A 17059-nucleotide genomic window follows, 5' to 3' on the forward strand; every position below is an offset into this window, starting at 1 on the left:
CTAACCAAATCTCCAAAAGAGCCCATGCCAAACATGTTGTCCCTTTTTAAAAAATTATAATCTGCTACGAACTATTAGAGTGTTGTGTGTTTGGCGTCTGCCTTTCATTGTAGTTTGCAGCAGTTTACATCCATACCACAAGGTACCAGGCATTTAATTTGCTTACCAACAATTCCCCCTTAAAGGCCTAGCGACCCCAGATCACCCACTCTGTCTTTTTCCTTCCCTCTGTCCCGGGTTTGTCTGTCTGTCTGTCCGTTTCTATCGCTCTCTCGTGTTCCCACTCCCAGATGGTCTTTTGCTCAATAAGCCTCTTGCCTTAGAGCTGTTGCTCACAGTGATCTCTTAGTGGCTTATCTTGACAGCGCTCAACAAAGCCACTTTTTTTTTTTTCAACTTTATCATCACAGTGAGGCCTATATGTGTTCGGGTGTGGAGCTATCTACCACAGAATGAGAAATCTACCAATGGTTGGCTGTATATTCAAAGAAAAGAGAGTGAATCTTCTTCCATAGAAGTTAGTAGCAGCCAATAGTACTGGTTTCTTAAGCTGAGATCCTGAAATTCCTATGAGTGCTAATACAGTTCCTTGTCATAGCACCTTTGGTAGTAGTGAAGAAGCTGCATGACATACCTTTTGTTCAACTCAGTCCTCTCAAACCAATGAACTAGCTGCCATCCAAAGGTCCAGGAAACACTGTCAATATTTTCTCATTGTACTTAAAGATTCTATTATAGAACTGCCACAGGAAATTGAGAGTCTACCTCATGTTGTAAAATGAATCTACTAGAGCGATTTATTTATTCAACTTGTAAAATAACTTTTACAACAAAGAAAGCTTTGGAATGTCTTTCTAATTCCAATAAGGCATCTTTTATGTTGAGTTAAAATACAGTTAGGCGCACCTAAACCAGTAAATCAAGTCAGTCATCTTTAGCAAGCCACTATAAATACATTCACATGCAAACAATCATAAACATGTAACAATAAACAGACTCAATATATAGATAAATATATGTAGTATGTTTATGATTATATTTTTAACTCCTAGGCCTATTAAAGGTAAGTACTTATCATTATAGGAAATTCTTTTCTTTTTTGTAAATATTCTTTCTATGAACGGGCTAAAGATAAACTCATTTCTGTAGTAGATTTGGAACTGGTTGTTGCAAGCCAGACATGGTAATTTTTATAAAACATTAGCCAAAATTCTCTCTTACTTACCTATGTGGCCATACTATTGACTTGCAAAGCATTTCCCACTCTGGAACGACTTGTGAACAGGACTCCATTCCTCATTATATCTAAGTTCTTGTTAATAAGACAAGGTACCTGGTCATATTTCATTTTTATTAGAGCTGAATTTTAATGTTCTGTATAAACAGAATTTTCTTTAAGCTGCCAGATCATAAAAAGTGACATACAGACATTAATTATAGAAGCTCTGCCTTACCTTAGGGTTGTTCCTAACTAGTACTTATAACTTAAATTAACCCATTTCTATTAATCTACATATTTTTAAAATTAATTTTTATTTAAATAAAAAACAATCTTACTTTACATGCCAATACCAGTTCCGTCTCCCTCCAGTCCTTCCATTCCCCCCACCATCTCCCCATCCTAACCCAACCACTCCTCAGGGAGGGTGAAACCTCTCATGAGGGATCATCAAAGTCTGTCATACCACTTGGGGCAGGACCTAGGCCCTCCCCATGTATCTAGGCTGAGAGAGTATCCCTCCATAGGGAATGTACTCCCAAAGCCCATTCATGCACTAGGGATAACACCAAATCCCCAACTGACACCCAAGTTCAGCACATGGTTCTGTCTTATGCTGGTTCCCCAGCTATCAGACTGGGTCCCTGAGCTCCCACTTGCTCAGGTCAGCTGTTTCTGTGTGTTTCTCCAGCATGGTCTTGACCCTTTTGCTCACCATACCTCCCACAACTGGATGCCAGGAGTTCGGCTCAGTGCTTGGCTGTGAATCTTTGCTTAAGATTACTCCTTCCATAAACTACTATATGAAGGGTGTAGAAGGGTGTATGAAGGCATTTAAGGTAGTCTTTAATCTCATTCTAGCAGAAGGATATTTAAGGTAGTCTCTCCACTATTGATTAGATTCTTTTTTTTTTTTTTTTTTCCAGACAGGGTTTCTCTGTATAGCTTTGGAGCCTATCCTGGTACTCCCTCTGCAGAACAGGCTGGCCTCAAACTCACAGAGATTCCCCTGCCCCTGCCTCCCAAGTACTTGGATTAAAGAGTGCACCACCAACGTCCGGCTTGCTTAAATTCTTAGTTGGCGTCATCCTTGTGGATTCCTGGAAATTTCACTAGTGCCAGGTTTCATGTTAATCACATAATGGCTCTCTCTATAAAGGTATCTCTTTCCATGCTTTCCTTTGTTCTTCCCCCAACTTGACCTTCCTGATCCCTGATATTCTGCTCTCCCTCCCCTCTCCTCTCCTCTTTCTCTTACCTCTTCCCCATTTGCCCAGGATATCTTGTCCTTTGTCCCTCCTCCAGGGGATCATGTATGTCTCTCTTAGGGTCCTCTTTATTTCCTAGAGTCTCTTGGGTTATCCTTTGCTTTATGTCTAATATCCACTTATGAGAGAGTACATGCAATGCGTGTCTTTCTGCACCTGGATTACCTCACTCAGGATGGTTTCTTCTAGTTCCATTCATTTGCCTGCGAGTTTCAAGATGTCTTTGTTTTTTTACTGCTGAGTAGTACTCCATTGTGTAAAATGTACCACATTTTCTTTATCCATTCTTTGGTTGAGGGGCATCTAGGTTTCTTCCAGGTTCTGAGTATTACAAATAATGCTGCTATGAACATAGTTGAACATATGTCCTTGTTGTATGAACGTGCATTCTTGGGGAATATGCCCAAGAGTGGAATTTCTGGATCTTGAGGAACATTGATTCCCATTTTCCAAAGAAACCACCATACTGATTTCCAAAGTAGCTGTACAAGTTTGCATTCCCACCAGCAATGGAGGAGTGTTCTCCTTTTTCCACATCCTCTGCAGCATAAAATGTCATTGATGTTTTTGAGTTTAGCCATTCTGACAGGAGTAAGATGGTATCTCAGAATTGTTTTTATTTGCGTTTCCCTGATGGCTAAAGATGGTTTGGGGCTGTCCTAATCTAAATGCTTTTATGTGACTTGGTTACCTTTACTCTGCACTTTCCATCCTGCTTCCTCTCCATCTTGCTGGTAAGTCCACCTTTCCTCTTCACAGAGATGTCTCTGTCTAGAAGTCCCTGCTATACTTCCTGACTAGCTATTGGCCATTTGACTTTTATTAAAACAATCAGAGTAACACATCTTCACACAGTGGAAAAGATTCCACAGAAGTTCTGAGGTCCAGATGTCTCTCTTTTCTTTGATTTTATGAAAATTACATGTTGACTTTTCTTAGTAAGTCAATTGCAGAAATTTATACTGTTTTCAGCTTGTAAACCCATACCACATTTACTTTTAAGTGCAAATCTAATGTATGATTACTTAAAGTTTTAAATATATGCAGTTTAGACATGAAGTTATTAAAGAGTTATCCTAAATTACACTGTGCTCAGGATTTGATTGAAATAGTATTAGTATATAAAATGTTAGTCTGAAAAATTACAAAGTTGGAATGCTGACATAGTAAACTCCCTCCTTGTAGGGATAGAAGGGTAAGTCAGTTTTTAACACCACTTGCTTTAGAGGATGTAAGTCCTGAGTTACGATTCTAGCACACCTACCTGGAACCCCAGCGCCAGGGAATTCATCCATTCTTTCCTCTTCCACAATTACACGCACATACTCCCACAGAGACATGCAGACCACAGTCAAAATGAAATCTTTAAAATATTATTTTTCTCCTTCTGATTATTCAATAAGAGTGAATATTCTGATCATACCTCTGAGTAGAATAAGAAATATATAACTTATTGTCTAAATTTTTAAAATATTTATCTGCTTTCTCAATGTTTTGATAGCCACTGTGTTAGAATAGACTTGAAGCTTGCACAGATTATATTGTACCGTTCAATTCCAACTCATAACTATACTTCCTCTTACATCTATGCAATTTACCATTTTTTTCAGTCAGTAAGAATGTGAGATACAGCATTTAAATATATTATGTTCTTTTTGTTTAGTTTTGTTTTTCAAGACAGGGTTTCTCTGTATTGTTTTAGAATCTGTCCTGAAACTCGTTCTGTAAACCAGGCTGGCCTCAAACTCACAGAGTTCCACCTGCCTCTGCCTCCCAAGTGCTGGGATTACAGGTGTGTGCCACCAACGCCTGGCTAATATATTATTTTCTGTATATGAAACTTCCTTAGGTTTATATGTTTGTGTATGTGTATATATAATATACAGTCATGTTCATTTAGTTGTATGCACATATATGTGTACATGCTTATGTGTACAATTGAGGACACCAGAAGTAGATGCTGGATGTCTCCCTACATTGTCCTCCCCATTATTTTGCCATATTCTGACTATTACAGAACCTGAATTGCATTGGTAGTATAAGACTGACTGGTTACTGAGCTCAAGAATTTCTGTATCTCAGCATCACCTGGCCTGGGGTCACAGGTATTCCCTGCTGTGTCTGTCTTTGATTTAAGTGGGAGATTTCTGAATCCAGGTTCTCATACTTCATACTCAAATGGAAAGCATTTTACCTACTAAATCATCTCCCCAGTTCTGTAAATTTTATTGACCTAAGTTAATATTAGTCTGAAAATTTAATTGAACTCATATCATTTTTATTTTTCTTTTCTGTTTTTTATTACTTCTTGATGATTTGCTTTTTATTAAGGCTGCCAAAAATAAATATATAAATCTATTTTTCTTATAGAAGTAAAAGTGGATGTGAATGAAAAGTGTTCTAACAGCTGAATTTTAAAATGCTAATATGGGAAGATCTTATCTAAGTAAAGAAGATTTGTTGAAATCAAAAGAATGTATTAACTTTGCATAAAACAGATTTTTAAAAATGTATCAAATGTCACAATATGGAGAGTATGCATATTGTTGAAATTTATACTAGAAGAAATGTGACAAATCCTACTGCTTTATCTATACCACTCTGTATTTTTCCCAGGGAGATTTATGGGTGTACTGGCTATTTACTTTCTTTTTCTTTTTTTTTTCAACTTGATACTGAAATAGCTGGGAAAATGGAACCTTAACTGTGAAAATACCTACCTAATATTCAACTGATATTCTGGGGCATTTTCCATATTAATGATTGATGTGAGAGCTCCTCCCAGCCCACTGTATGTCATCTGCCAACACTGGACTGGACTGGGTGGCCCTTGGATCTATAAGAAAGAAGGATGAGAAAGCCAGGGAAAGCAAGCAAATACTCCATGGCCTCTGCATCAGTTTCTGCCTCCATGTTCCTTCTCTTTTTGATCTCCTGACTCATCTTTCCATTGTGATGCATGTGAGCATTGAGTAGATATGAGAAAAATAAGCCAATTTCTTCCCAAGTTGCTATTGGTCATAGCCTTAGCACAGCAATGAAATCTAACAAGGACATGTGGTGTACATAGTTTAAAAGTATCTGTGTTTTTACTATTTTTCTATTTATTTTGTTAGATATGAAAGTGTCCATAGCAGCTTGCTCCATATGTCCCTTTTCTTGGAATAAGTTTTTCCAACGCGTGACCCTAGGTAATGTGTATCCTTGATGTTTAGCTGTGTGTCTTTGTTACACCCGAAGAATGGATCCAGTTTTCACATCCACTCTGTTAGTCTTTTCTTTGTATTGGACAATTTAGATAAATGGTATTGAGAGCTATCTATGACCAATGGTTTCGATTCTTGCTATGTTGTATTGTTTTTATTACTCTACCTAATGTAATTGGTAAGTGAGGGTGTGTGTTTATGTGTGTGTGTGTGTGTGTGTTTCTTTTTGTAATCATACCAGTGTGAATTTTTTGATGTACCAGTACTTATTACTTTTTGTTCTTTTTTTAACCCAAGAAATTATTTATTAGTTCAAATTAGAAACAAGCCTGCTTCACATGTCAGTCCCTTCTCCTTCTCCCTCCCCACCTTCCCCACCCACGATCAGCCCCCTACCACACATCCCTTCTGCTCCACAGGGAGGATAAGGCCCTCCATTGGGGATCATTAAACTCTGTCACATTATCCTAGGCAGGGCCTAGGCCCTCCCCCATGTGTCCAGGCTGAGAGAGCATCCCTCCATGTGGAATGGGCTCCCAAAGTCCTTTCTTATACAAGGGATAAATACTGATCTACTACCAGAGGCCCCGCAGAGTGCCAAGGCCTCCTCATTGACATCCACATTCAGGGATCTGGTCAGTCCTGTGCTGGCCTCCCAGACATCAGTCTGGGGTCCATGTGCTCCCCCTTATTTGGATCAGGCCACAGAAGTAATAAGACACACTAAGTTAAGTGGATCAGATGTCTCAGTATTATAAACATAAGAAGTTTAAGTAGCAATTTTATGACCATAATGCATATCTACAGTTTATCTTTTTAATAAAAAACATTTCCATTTCACTCTGGAATTCAAAAGTATTAGTAAAAGGAAATGTGTTATGCCATTTACTTACCTGTCAGAGTACAGTTGTTTTATTTTACAGAGAAATACATTCTTTGGAAGGAAGGAATCACATTTTCTCAAAATAGCACATATTTCAAGAATTTTAGTTATTTGGAGTTTACTTTTCAATTTTGTTTCATTTGGTTCATTGAATATGTATTAAGTGAAAATAAGCTAGAGAAAAATACATAAATATTATATTTTGTAATAAGTCCTTAATATTTTTCTGTAAGAGAAGAAAATTTTAAGATGAACTAGTAAATTTAAAATATGTATGCACATTTGCATTTATACTTATAGATTTATGAATAAAGTAAGTTTTATATATATATTTAATAAATGTAAATATAATTGTTTTTCCATGTAAAGGATTAAAATCTTCCATTATATATGTTATCACATACTCATTTCCTTGACAATTTTCCGGAAATGCTTCTGGTGTTTATTACATCAAGTGTCTTCAACATTCTTTGACCCAGGTAGTGTTCCACCAGAAGACAGAGTTTGCTGAAAAATTATTAGCTTGTAATGAGTCTAAAAGTGGTAGTGAGGATGTCAGCCAGACATCCATCATGGTGAGGACTTAATATCTGTATCTGCATTACATCCTAATTGATGGCTCTGCTTGATGCTTGAAAAGCGTTAAATTGCTGATGCGCATGTGATAGAAAGCCCATTGTCAGTCAGAGATGAAAACTCGCTCTCACCCTTTCAGTTCATTTTTAAATGACTTGTAGAGAGTTGACTTTGAATGTTTATATTAGAGGTCAGAATTATAATTATCGCAATTCTTTCTTAGCTTTCATATGCCAAGTCTTCATTGAGACAAGCCATGTTCACATTAAATACTAAAAACTGAGAGATAGGTGGAAGGCAGAAAGAGATTATTATTCAGCAATATGTGAGAAAAGCCAGGGTAACTTCATTGAGACAATGGCTGAGCAAGTTCATCAATTGTATATAATTAAAATTGTAAAAGCAATGTGTGAGGGTAAAAGGGAGAGTGTTCAGAAATGGAAGGACAACGGGTATAAATGATTGAAAGCATATGATATGTTTTAAAAAATTGTCCTTGTGAAACATAACTATTTACAGAGAAAATACACAAATAGGCTTCGGGGGGTGTGTAGAACACATATGAGATAAAACTGGAAAGAAAAATTTGTGGGATGGAAGTGTGAAAAGTGAAAATGAGAGTCTGGAAGTTAGAGGAAAGAAGAAAGTAATGTTAACAAGATTAAATGAGTATAAAATGCCAAGAGGAAATAAGTAGTGAATCTTGTGTCATGCCAGTAGGGTAGCAATTTATTTATGTTTTAGCTAAAGAAAGAATTACTTCCATTGTGATAAGCAATAGAAGTTTATAAAGTACATTAAAATAAATCTGTTTGTGAGGTATTTATTAATCATTGCTTTATCACCTAATTTGTAGTCATAATTTTATAAAAACTCAGACCATTTTAGAGGATTTTGTCGCAAAGCCCACCTTACACTGTACGAATGAGGGATTCTATTTTGGACTTTGGTTTGCTCTGTGTGCTATGACACAGAAAGTCTTTCACTCATTCAGTTATCTTTGGAATTTCCAGACTACCTAGTATATTTTGTTAAACACACCATTTACACAAAATATTATTTTGAGTCCTCCTGTATTTCTTCATCAAACATCACTTAAACTGTCTGAAAAAATTGTCAATAACCTGATATGTCATTCATTTTTTCTGCGTATTTTGATATAAGTAAAACAGAAAGCAAGCACAGAGCCACAAAAAATAAATAAAACAAGACCAAAAACTTTATGCAAATGATGTGTTTCTTAAATTTTTTGGGGAAAATTGTTTTATAGAAGAGTCAGGAGTGAAGGAATGAGAGAAAGAAAAGAAACACAAGACACCATTCTTGATGTTCTAATACCTATCAAACAACTGCATGGTTATGATTAATATTATCATGCTTCTGTTTTGATATACAGACATTATTAGTTTCTTCTGTCATTATTATGATCAAATACCTGACAAGAAACAACTTAAAGGAAGAATGATTTATTTTAGTTCATTGTTCAAGGACACGTAATCCATCAAAATGGAGAAGTCTGTGCAGCTAGGATCTCTGTGGCAGTAGGAGTTAGCTGCATGGTTCTTTCCATCTCTGTGGCTCAGGGGGGAAAATTGAGAGCAGAAGTAAGGCAGGAGTATAATCTTCAATAGTGTATCCATGTCTCCATGTCTGCTTTCTTGCCCATATATCCAGAGGTTCCACAAAGTTGCAACCTTCAGCTGTCTATGGGGGGCATTTCCCATTAATACAATAGAGTGTACTAAATTTAAATTAAGAAAAGAAAACCAAGCCATAGTGTGGCCAATTTACAGTCTTCTCTCACTATTTACAATGATTGACAGAATTAGATATTTATGCTACATTATATAATTCATTATATTTCTTCAGTCTTTTACCTTTATTATTTTTGCCTCTAAATCTAGAAACATTGCTTCTGATTCTCTTAATTAAAACTACAAGCAGTAGCTAAGCTTAGGTTCATGCTGTTGCCATGTTAACTCGATAGATGGAACCCCCAAGAGCAGAGAATCCCCTCCCATTTCTCAGTGCTGTCTTTCTTAGCTTTATCTCAGCACCTGTGGCATGTGGTGCATCCCTGGCTATCATACCATTCTAAGAGCTGCAAATGAACCATGTTCATTCTTTTTGAGCCTTTGCAATGTTTTTCCTGCCTTGGTTCCTGTTCACATTCATCCCCTTTGGTTATAATGACCAAAAACAATTGAGAGTTTACTATGCTGTAAGATTTGTTTGTTTGTGTATTTATTTATTTATTTATTTGTTTATTTATTTATTGTGCATGAGTGTTTGCCTGAATATTTGTCTGTGCTTCATGTGTGTCAAGTGCCTGTGGATGCCAGAAGGGTGTGTCAGATCCACCAAAATGGGAGTTACAGTATTGTGTGTTCTACAAACCAAACCCCAAGTTCTGAACCATCTCTCCCACCCTAAGAATATTCATTCTTAAATAATTATTTCCATTGTTCTTTGAACCAAATATTTGGTATCTTCATCAATATGGGGGTACTGCCCAGTCATAAAAGTTAAGCAGGAACAATGTCAATTACCTGTAATATCAGGGGTTCTGTGGGACTTCACTGATTAACAACTTAAAGAGAAATAATCCTGGCACTGGGTTTTGTATTTGCAAGACTGTGATTAGTAGTAGAGTTGTTGTTCCTTTGTAATAGGATAACTTGGTTTAAATTCTTTAAGTTTATGTGTAAGCTTCTACAGTAGTAAATTTTCTTGCTACATTTCAAGAGGTCTTTAGTGTCCATTACTGTGTCTTGTGTATTTCCTTTACCCTTTCCTCCCATCCTTGTTCAATTTAACTCTTCCAGTTCCATTACCCTATCTTTATCCCTTTATACCATTATATTATATCTCATCTCCCCTGAGACTCCTTCCCTTGTGCTTTCTCACAAGTTCCCTGACCTCTATGGATATTCCAAAAGAAACACATGTATCTGAATATTCAATACATACATCACATATGAGGAAAAAACCCAAACTAGTGAAGTTTGTTATTTTGAGTCTAAATCACCTCAGTGGAACCTAGAGCTGGCAACATAATTGGAGCAAAGAGCCTGTGCCTACTACATAGGTCATATGCCTGATGGAATAAGCCACTACTATTATTCTACTAAATTGACATCACATTACAGTGAGTTTCATGACTTGGAATTATTCACATATAATAGTGCATCTCTCAACCCTCATCAGAGAAGCTTCTTGTTGTAGTGGATGGTGATTAGCAGAAACCCACTACTTGTCAAAACACAGAGAATAAAAGACTGCAGAGTGTTTATCACTAATTGGGACCTTGTAGCAAATGCTGTTCCCCAAGACATAGAGCTCTTGGAGGAAGAGTGAACATAAAGTGTGTAAAAGCCATAGGCTATATATGACTGCAATAAAATGGTTTTCTGGACATGGAAGGGCCATTGAATGTATGAACTCACAGCAGTTGTGACAGCATGAAGAATACCTAGATTTTGTCCAGCCAGACAAAAATCTCAGCATGGAGTCTTGTAAGATGGGCGCCCCTGAGGACCCATTAGCAAGTTAAGCTTCTGGGGAAAATATATTCGGTTTCTTTAAGGCTCTATGACCCTGCCCTTCGTAGGACCCTGCTCTGGGGTTAGCCCTTCACCCAAGATTAATTGTACTCACTGGGCTTAAATATAGGACATGAAATTGGGTGAGTAGGGACATGGGGGTAGATTTAGAAGGAATTGGGTTCAGCAGGTAAATAAGATCAAAATAAATTATATGAATTTTCAAAGAATTAATCAATAATATTAACAAATTAATAATAAGAAATCTTAAATTCATTCTTTCCATAGATTCTACTAGAACAACTAAGAGCATTTTGCTTGTTCTATGTTGTGTATGCATTTGTCTCTTAAGATTAATTGTCTTGTTTCCCTTATAGGTAAAAAAACACATCCATCTTTACCTTCGTTGTTTCTTCTAATGACTGATATAAATGACACATTCAGTTTAGTGTCAATTCTGGAGGAGAATGAATTTATTTGACAGAATAGTATATGGAAATTGTAGAACTATATCTTTGTTGTGCATGATTGAATATTAAGTTATGTGCACTATTCCTAAAAATTCAAAGCATTTTTATTATTTGTGTCTCTGTTAGCCAACCTGTAAAATGTCAGAATTCTGTGGCTGATACTATATTCTCTTATGAAGTCTTGGTTTTTAATCTTTGTTAATGCTGGTTTGTTCTATTGGCTGGTTTCATTCTAATGACTATCATTAAGAATGAACTTTTCAAATTATCAGTTGGGCTTTGCAAATTATTTCTTCCACTGGGAAATAAAAAAAATACAGAAATGTTATAAAGCATGGCAAAGGACCTCAGCATCCAGCTAGGATGACAAATCTAGTACATATAAAATGTATGTGTAAACACTGTAGACATTGTTAATCTGCAGCAATAATGCTCCAATGGCTTACAGAACTGAGATCACCTACAGTTAATTAGCTGACTTATCCTAAAACCACTCTGCAGGACAGAATGGACAGTCATCCAAAACTGTGGGAGAGAAAAGCTTCCATCTGCCACTTGCAAGGTTATGAGACCAAGACCTCCCAAGCTGGCAAAGGCTTTGGTCTTTGGACCCATGCCATACTGGGTTTTACTTAAACTTCATTGATCGATGCCAGTCCATGTCATCGTTCCTGGGAATACCTTCATCGTGTCTGCCAGCTTAAAATTGTCAAACCCTTTTCTTCAATCATTCTTTATGTAGTTCTATAAGCTGCTTTTCCTCTTCCAGTCTTTCATTTTTGTTCTCCGTAGCAGCACTAGTGCATATAATTATCCTAAGGTCTTTTATTCTTTTTTCTTCCTAAGAGATCAAATCTTTGCTTCATTGCACTTGTCCATAGATTGTTTGCAGTGGTTTCTAAACATGTGGTTAACATTGGCTTCATTGTTACACATTATGCGCATTTGTGTACTCTTGTCACTCTCCACAACTACAGAGATCAGTTGTGTATGTGTATATTTTAATGCTTTTAAAACAGGATTTCTACCAAGTACTTTCAACTTTTACTGCTTATATCATCTTTCTTCACTATATTAAACAGACAAGTATAAGTAAATTATTGACTATTAAATGTTGCTTTCCATAGGGAAATTATTTCAATTACTAAAGATAGGGGGTGTATATGCACACGTATGCACATGCATATGAAGGGCAGGGTTCAAAATCAGTCATGCCTACATGCTCTTGTTATTGAGACACAGTCTTGAGCATTCATATTTTTCTAAGACACCTATCCAGCAAGTCCCAAGGATTCCATATTTCTGCATGCCCAGTGCTACAATTGTAGGATTTTTACCATCATGCTCAGTTCTCATGTCTGAGTATTAGTGTCTGAACATATGCTCTCATATTGGAGCTACACATGCCTAAGCCATCTGTCCATACACTAACTAATCATTAAAGTTTTATGCACCTACATGGACTTTTTGTTTTATATTTTGTTTTTACATTAATTTAAAATAAACTACTTATTTATTGTAACATAATTTTCATTTTCTCTTATTTCCATAGGTAAAAAGATGGCTTATCAGAAGGTCAATGCAGATTTAAGAACCCCAGGACACTCACAGTACTTAGACAATGATGACATCCAAGCCACTGCTCTTGATTTAGAGTGGGATATGGAGAAGGAACTGGAAGAGCCTGCCTTTGACCAGTTCCAACCAGATAATGCTGAGACTCAGAACTTGGGGCAGTCAGAAACTTTGAACCTACACCTTGATTCCATTCAACCAGCAACTTCACCAAAAGGAAGGTTCCAGAGACTTCAAGAAGAGTCTGACTATGTTACCCACTATACAAGATCTACACCAAAGAGCAACCACTGCAACTTTTGCTACCTTTTAAAATTAATTTGCACAGCCACCATTCTATTTATTTTTGGAATTCTAATAGGTTATTATGCACACACGAATTGCCCTCCTGACGCCACACCATCAAGATCAATTGACCCTCATTTATACCAGGATATTCTCAACACAATCAAAGCAGAAGATATTAAGAAATCCTTCAGGTAGGTGCAGAGAAATGGAATGTAGTGGGATGCATTTCCTGGAAAGTACAGCTCTGAAGAGAGATTGAACTGGAGGGGTAAGTAAGTTTGTCAAGTGGGTGGGCACAACTTACATCAGGAATAGAAATTTATTAAAGGAAACACATTTTCAGGTTTATGGGTCTGTAATACAATTTTATGATGTGATTTTATGAATTGATCATAGTAACCATAACTACCATGGCAACTAAAAGACTCTAGTCTATGCATTTTCTCCCTTTGAGAAATCCTGTTAGGCCATGTGGATCTAAAAAGATGGTTTGAAATAAAGGTAATAAAAACTAGGATATTTGTCATATAGATCCACATTTTAATGGCACCACACTGAAATACATATGCTTTATAGAATGAGATAACTGCCATCAATTACTCACAGGGCCAATAGGGTCTGTTGATACCTTGCATTCTTCACCCTTCAAGTAGGCACTCGATGTTTAAACATACTAGTTTCCAACCATCAGATAGTCCAAATACTTTCACTATTGATGGTGACTTAGTGCATAGCAATGGGACCAGAAAGCATTGGTTATTCAATCAAATTATAGTAAACTCTTTTTATTCAAGACTTAATCTGAGTTGTCAGGAAGAGTGCCAATGTTCTACAACATGTGACAAGCTGACAATTGTGTTTTGTTATTGGTGCATAGTTTACATAGAGAGCAAAATGAATGTAGAAGAAAACCTGGAAATTGTCTTCCAAGAACTTAGGAGAAACAAACAATCCTTTGTTATTTGTACCCAGAGAGAGTCCAACAGTACTGCTTTCCCAGAATGTTTGCTGTGGGTCACAATGACTTACAATTGCATAGCTGCTGGCAAGTGTGTATGTCTAGTGATCTTACTGGGAAAATTTACACTGAAGATGTATGATATGTAGTAACACTGATGAATTCTAATGGTCTCCCTAAACACATGTCTAAGTGACAAATGGGAATACAGTTCCTATGCACAGCTTGTTTGGTTTTCACTGCTGCTTAAACATCCTGGGCAGAGCAATTGGTAGGTGATAAAGTTTTCCATGGCATTTCCCAATGTGAAATTTCTGAATTGAGTTAAAAATTGTGTTTTATAAAGGTCTATTGTAGTTATGAGTTGACCTACACATCAGGAAATTCCTCAAAAATTTCAAGCAATGAGTACTGAAATGTTTTATTTTATTTCATATGTTGTGTATGGTTTATGAATATATATATATATATATATATATATATATATATATATGAAGGCCAAAGGTCATTATTAGGGGTCTTCATTATTTGTTCTCCATCTTTCTTTTTGAGACAGTGTATCTCTTTCTGGAGCTGGTGTTTATCTACTCAGCTACTTGACCAGCAAGTCCTAGGTGTCATTCTCTTTTCTTCTTCCCTATACTGAAACCTCACCTGTCACTTGTAGTCATGTCTGGGTCACATCCTTATGCTTGCAAGACAGGGACATTATTGACCAAACTACTTTTCTAGTCAGCCTCCCAGCAATGGATATTCAGTGCAGGCCTGTTATTCCATCAGTGATGAAGAATGTGGAATTTATCAGAAAATAGTGAGGCAGCCCAGAATGAAGCCACAAGTAAACCCAAGGAAGTAACCTGGTGGAAACTGGAATGTTCTGCTTACACAAGTACAGGCAGGATGCAATCTAAATTGGAGACAATAGCAAGTTTATAGATGGTGAGAAGCAGAGCATCCCAGATTCCTCCTGCTCCCTCAGGGTCCTAGAATTTCCTCCAATAACTGAATCCAAAGGGGGGTTGACTAGGAGTCTGAGAAATTTCTCCTAGCAGTGTCAGAGACTGAAGTGGGGTAAGAATTTTTTCCAAGTAGATGCTTTTGGCTGAGGGATACAATTTCACAAATACAACAGGAAAAATAGAATCATATAAGGCTGTGTTCACTTCAGCAAGTAATCTAGGCTATATTGTAAAAGTAACTTCTGCAAGGGACCCGTGAGATTAATTTCTTTTTAACATTAAGAATAATTACATTCTTTCCCAAGTTATGTGTCAGTTTTCAATTTATGAGCATAGTGTGTAGTTCATAGCCTCAAACACAATTTTTTCTTTACATTGGCATTAGTCAGTGTTAAGCCTTTATGAAGACATAAGGGATTTCCTGCTTGCATTATATTTACTAACTAGGCTACATATATATTTTCTTTCTTAACAATTTATTATTTTTGTTTATTTTTGAGCACTGAAGATACTTTAAAAAGATTGCTAATATCCTTATTTCAAATAAACAAATGATGGTAAAAATGTAAATACATAAATAAGAAAAATTATTTTTCCCACAATGGAATTTTAAGGAGAGTGGTTTGATTTTACAACTAAATAAAAGGAAATCAACTAAATGTCATATATCTAACATAGCCCCCAAATACATATTCACCAGGGATTAGTCTACAGGAAAATGCCACAAAACTGAATATGTGAATACAAATATTCAATTATGCTGTATAAAATAGTCATGTTTTTTTTTCTTATTCCAATAGTTTTCTTAGATAATAGTGCTTTGGCACAGATATGGTTATACTAACTATCTGAATAATATCTTCCCAGTCAATGACACCTTTTTACTCAAAAATATTGCAAACCACATGCTTATTCTAAATTATATGCTGGTTTCTTTTTAACTTGTCATAGCTACTTGGGAAAAGGGATTCATAGTTGAGGAAATGTCTGTATAAAATTATCCTAGAGTCAAGTCTTTTAAGGTAAGAACATGATTATTATAGGGTTGTATTTCTTGTTCTCATGGTGCACAGACAGTCCAAATCCACTGGTTGATCATACCACTTGGCTGTTTGACCAAGATATGATCACCCTTGTGTGAACTTTCCTATGGAGGTTTGAGCAACTTTGTATTCTCCTCAACCCAGCTAGGACAATGAAGGAAGAAACACAGAATCAATTCTACCCAAGTATAGCTTGGGTGAACAAAGTATAAGCCAGTTAATTCCAGGAGAATGAGTGAAGCATATTGATCATGAAAACATTGAAAAGTTATTGATAGGTATAACAATAAATAAAACAAATATCTCCAAATGACCATTCATTGTTAATACATCTTTAGGGAGGTGTGAGGTTTCATGATCTACCATTGACATCACATTAAAGGACCTGACACAGTATCTGACTGCCACCTGAGATATCTTCCTGTGATACTTGGACCAACCATCTCCAGTTTAATATGAATGAAAGAAAACATGCATTAAAAAGTGGTGATGCTTATGGTGTTTAGGGACTGTGAAAAGTGTGTGTCAAGATCCAAAGGACAGTGTGGCATTCATATCAAATTAACACAAAACCACTCTACTTGAGTGTTAGATGACTCCCTGCAAAATGTACAAAGAACCACCAAGAAAGAAATTCAATGAGGAGCTCTTTAGTGTCAAAGTAGAGGGAAGTTCATGAGAAAATCTGTGAAATAGGAACAGAAATTGGGGCTTGTGTTACAGCTCAGTATAAAATTCATTACTACTGTATGTGAGTTCTTGGATCCCACTCATAGCAAAAGTTAGTTAATTAAGATAAATATCATAAGTCAAAAGTAAAAAAGCATGTTGAAATCTTTAATGGTATTTAGAAGTATATTTAATAATATGTTTAATTTGAGACAATATTGAAACATACATATATATATGTACTTTTTAATACTTTTAAATCTCATACAATACAATGTGATCATTGTTCCCATCCCCCAATTCCTCCTTGATAGTTTTTACCTCCTCTGCTCCTTTCTCCCTTAAGAAAGCAAATACACCATAACAAAAACAGAAAGGAAAAACTGAGGACACACACATACAC

The 17059-nt window shown here is 36.3% G+C and overlaps 1 protein-coding gene across 1 annotated transcript in view; it reads left to right on the forward strand.

Annotated features, from left to right (window-relative positions):
* Naaladl2 (N-acetylated alpha-linked acidic dipeptidase like 2) overlaps nt 1–17059 on the forward strand; it is an 879343-nt gene that overhangs the window by 219050 nt on the left and 643234 nt on the right. The window contains exon 3 of the mRNA XM_035451347.1: nt 12717–13218. Coding sequence (XP_035307238.1) covers nt 12717–13218 — 502 coding nt within the window. The remainder of the gene's footprint in view (nt 1–12716; nt 13219–17059) is intronic.

Source organism: Cricetulus griseus, assembly GCF_003668045.3.
Source record: "Cricetulus griseus strain 17A/GY chromosome 1 unlocalized genomic scaffold, alternate assembly CriGri-PICRH-1.0 chr1_0, whole genome shotgun sequence".
NCBI classification, from domain to species: domain Eukaryota; kingdom Metazoa; phylum Chordata; class Mammalia; order Rodentia; family Cricetidae; genus Cricetulus; species Cricetulus griseus.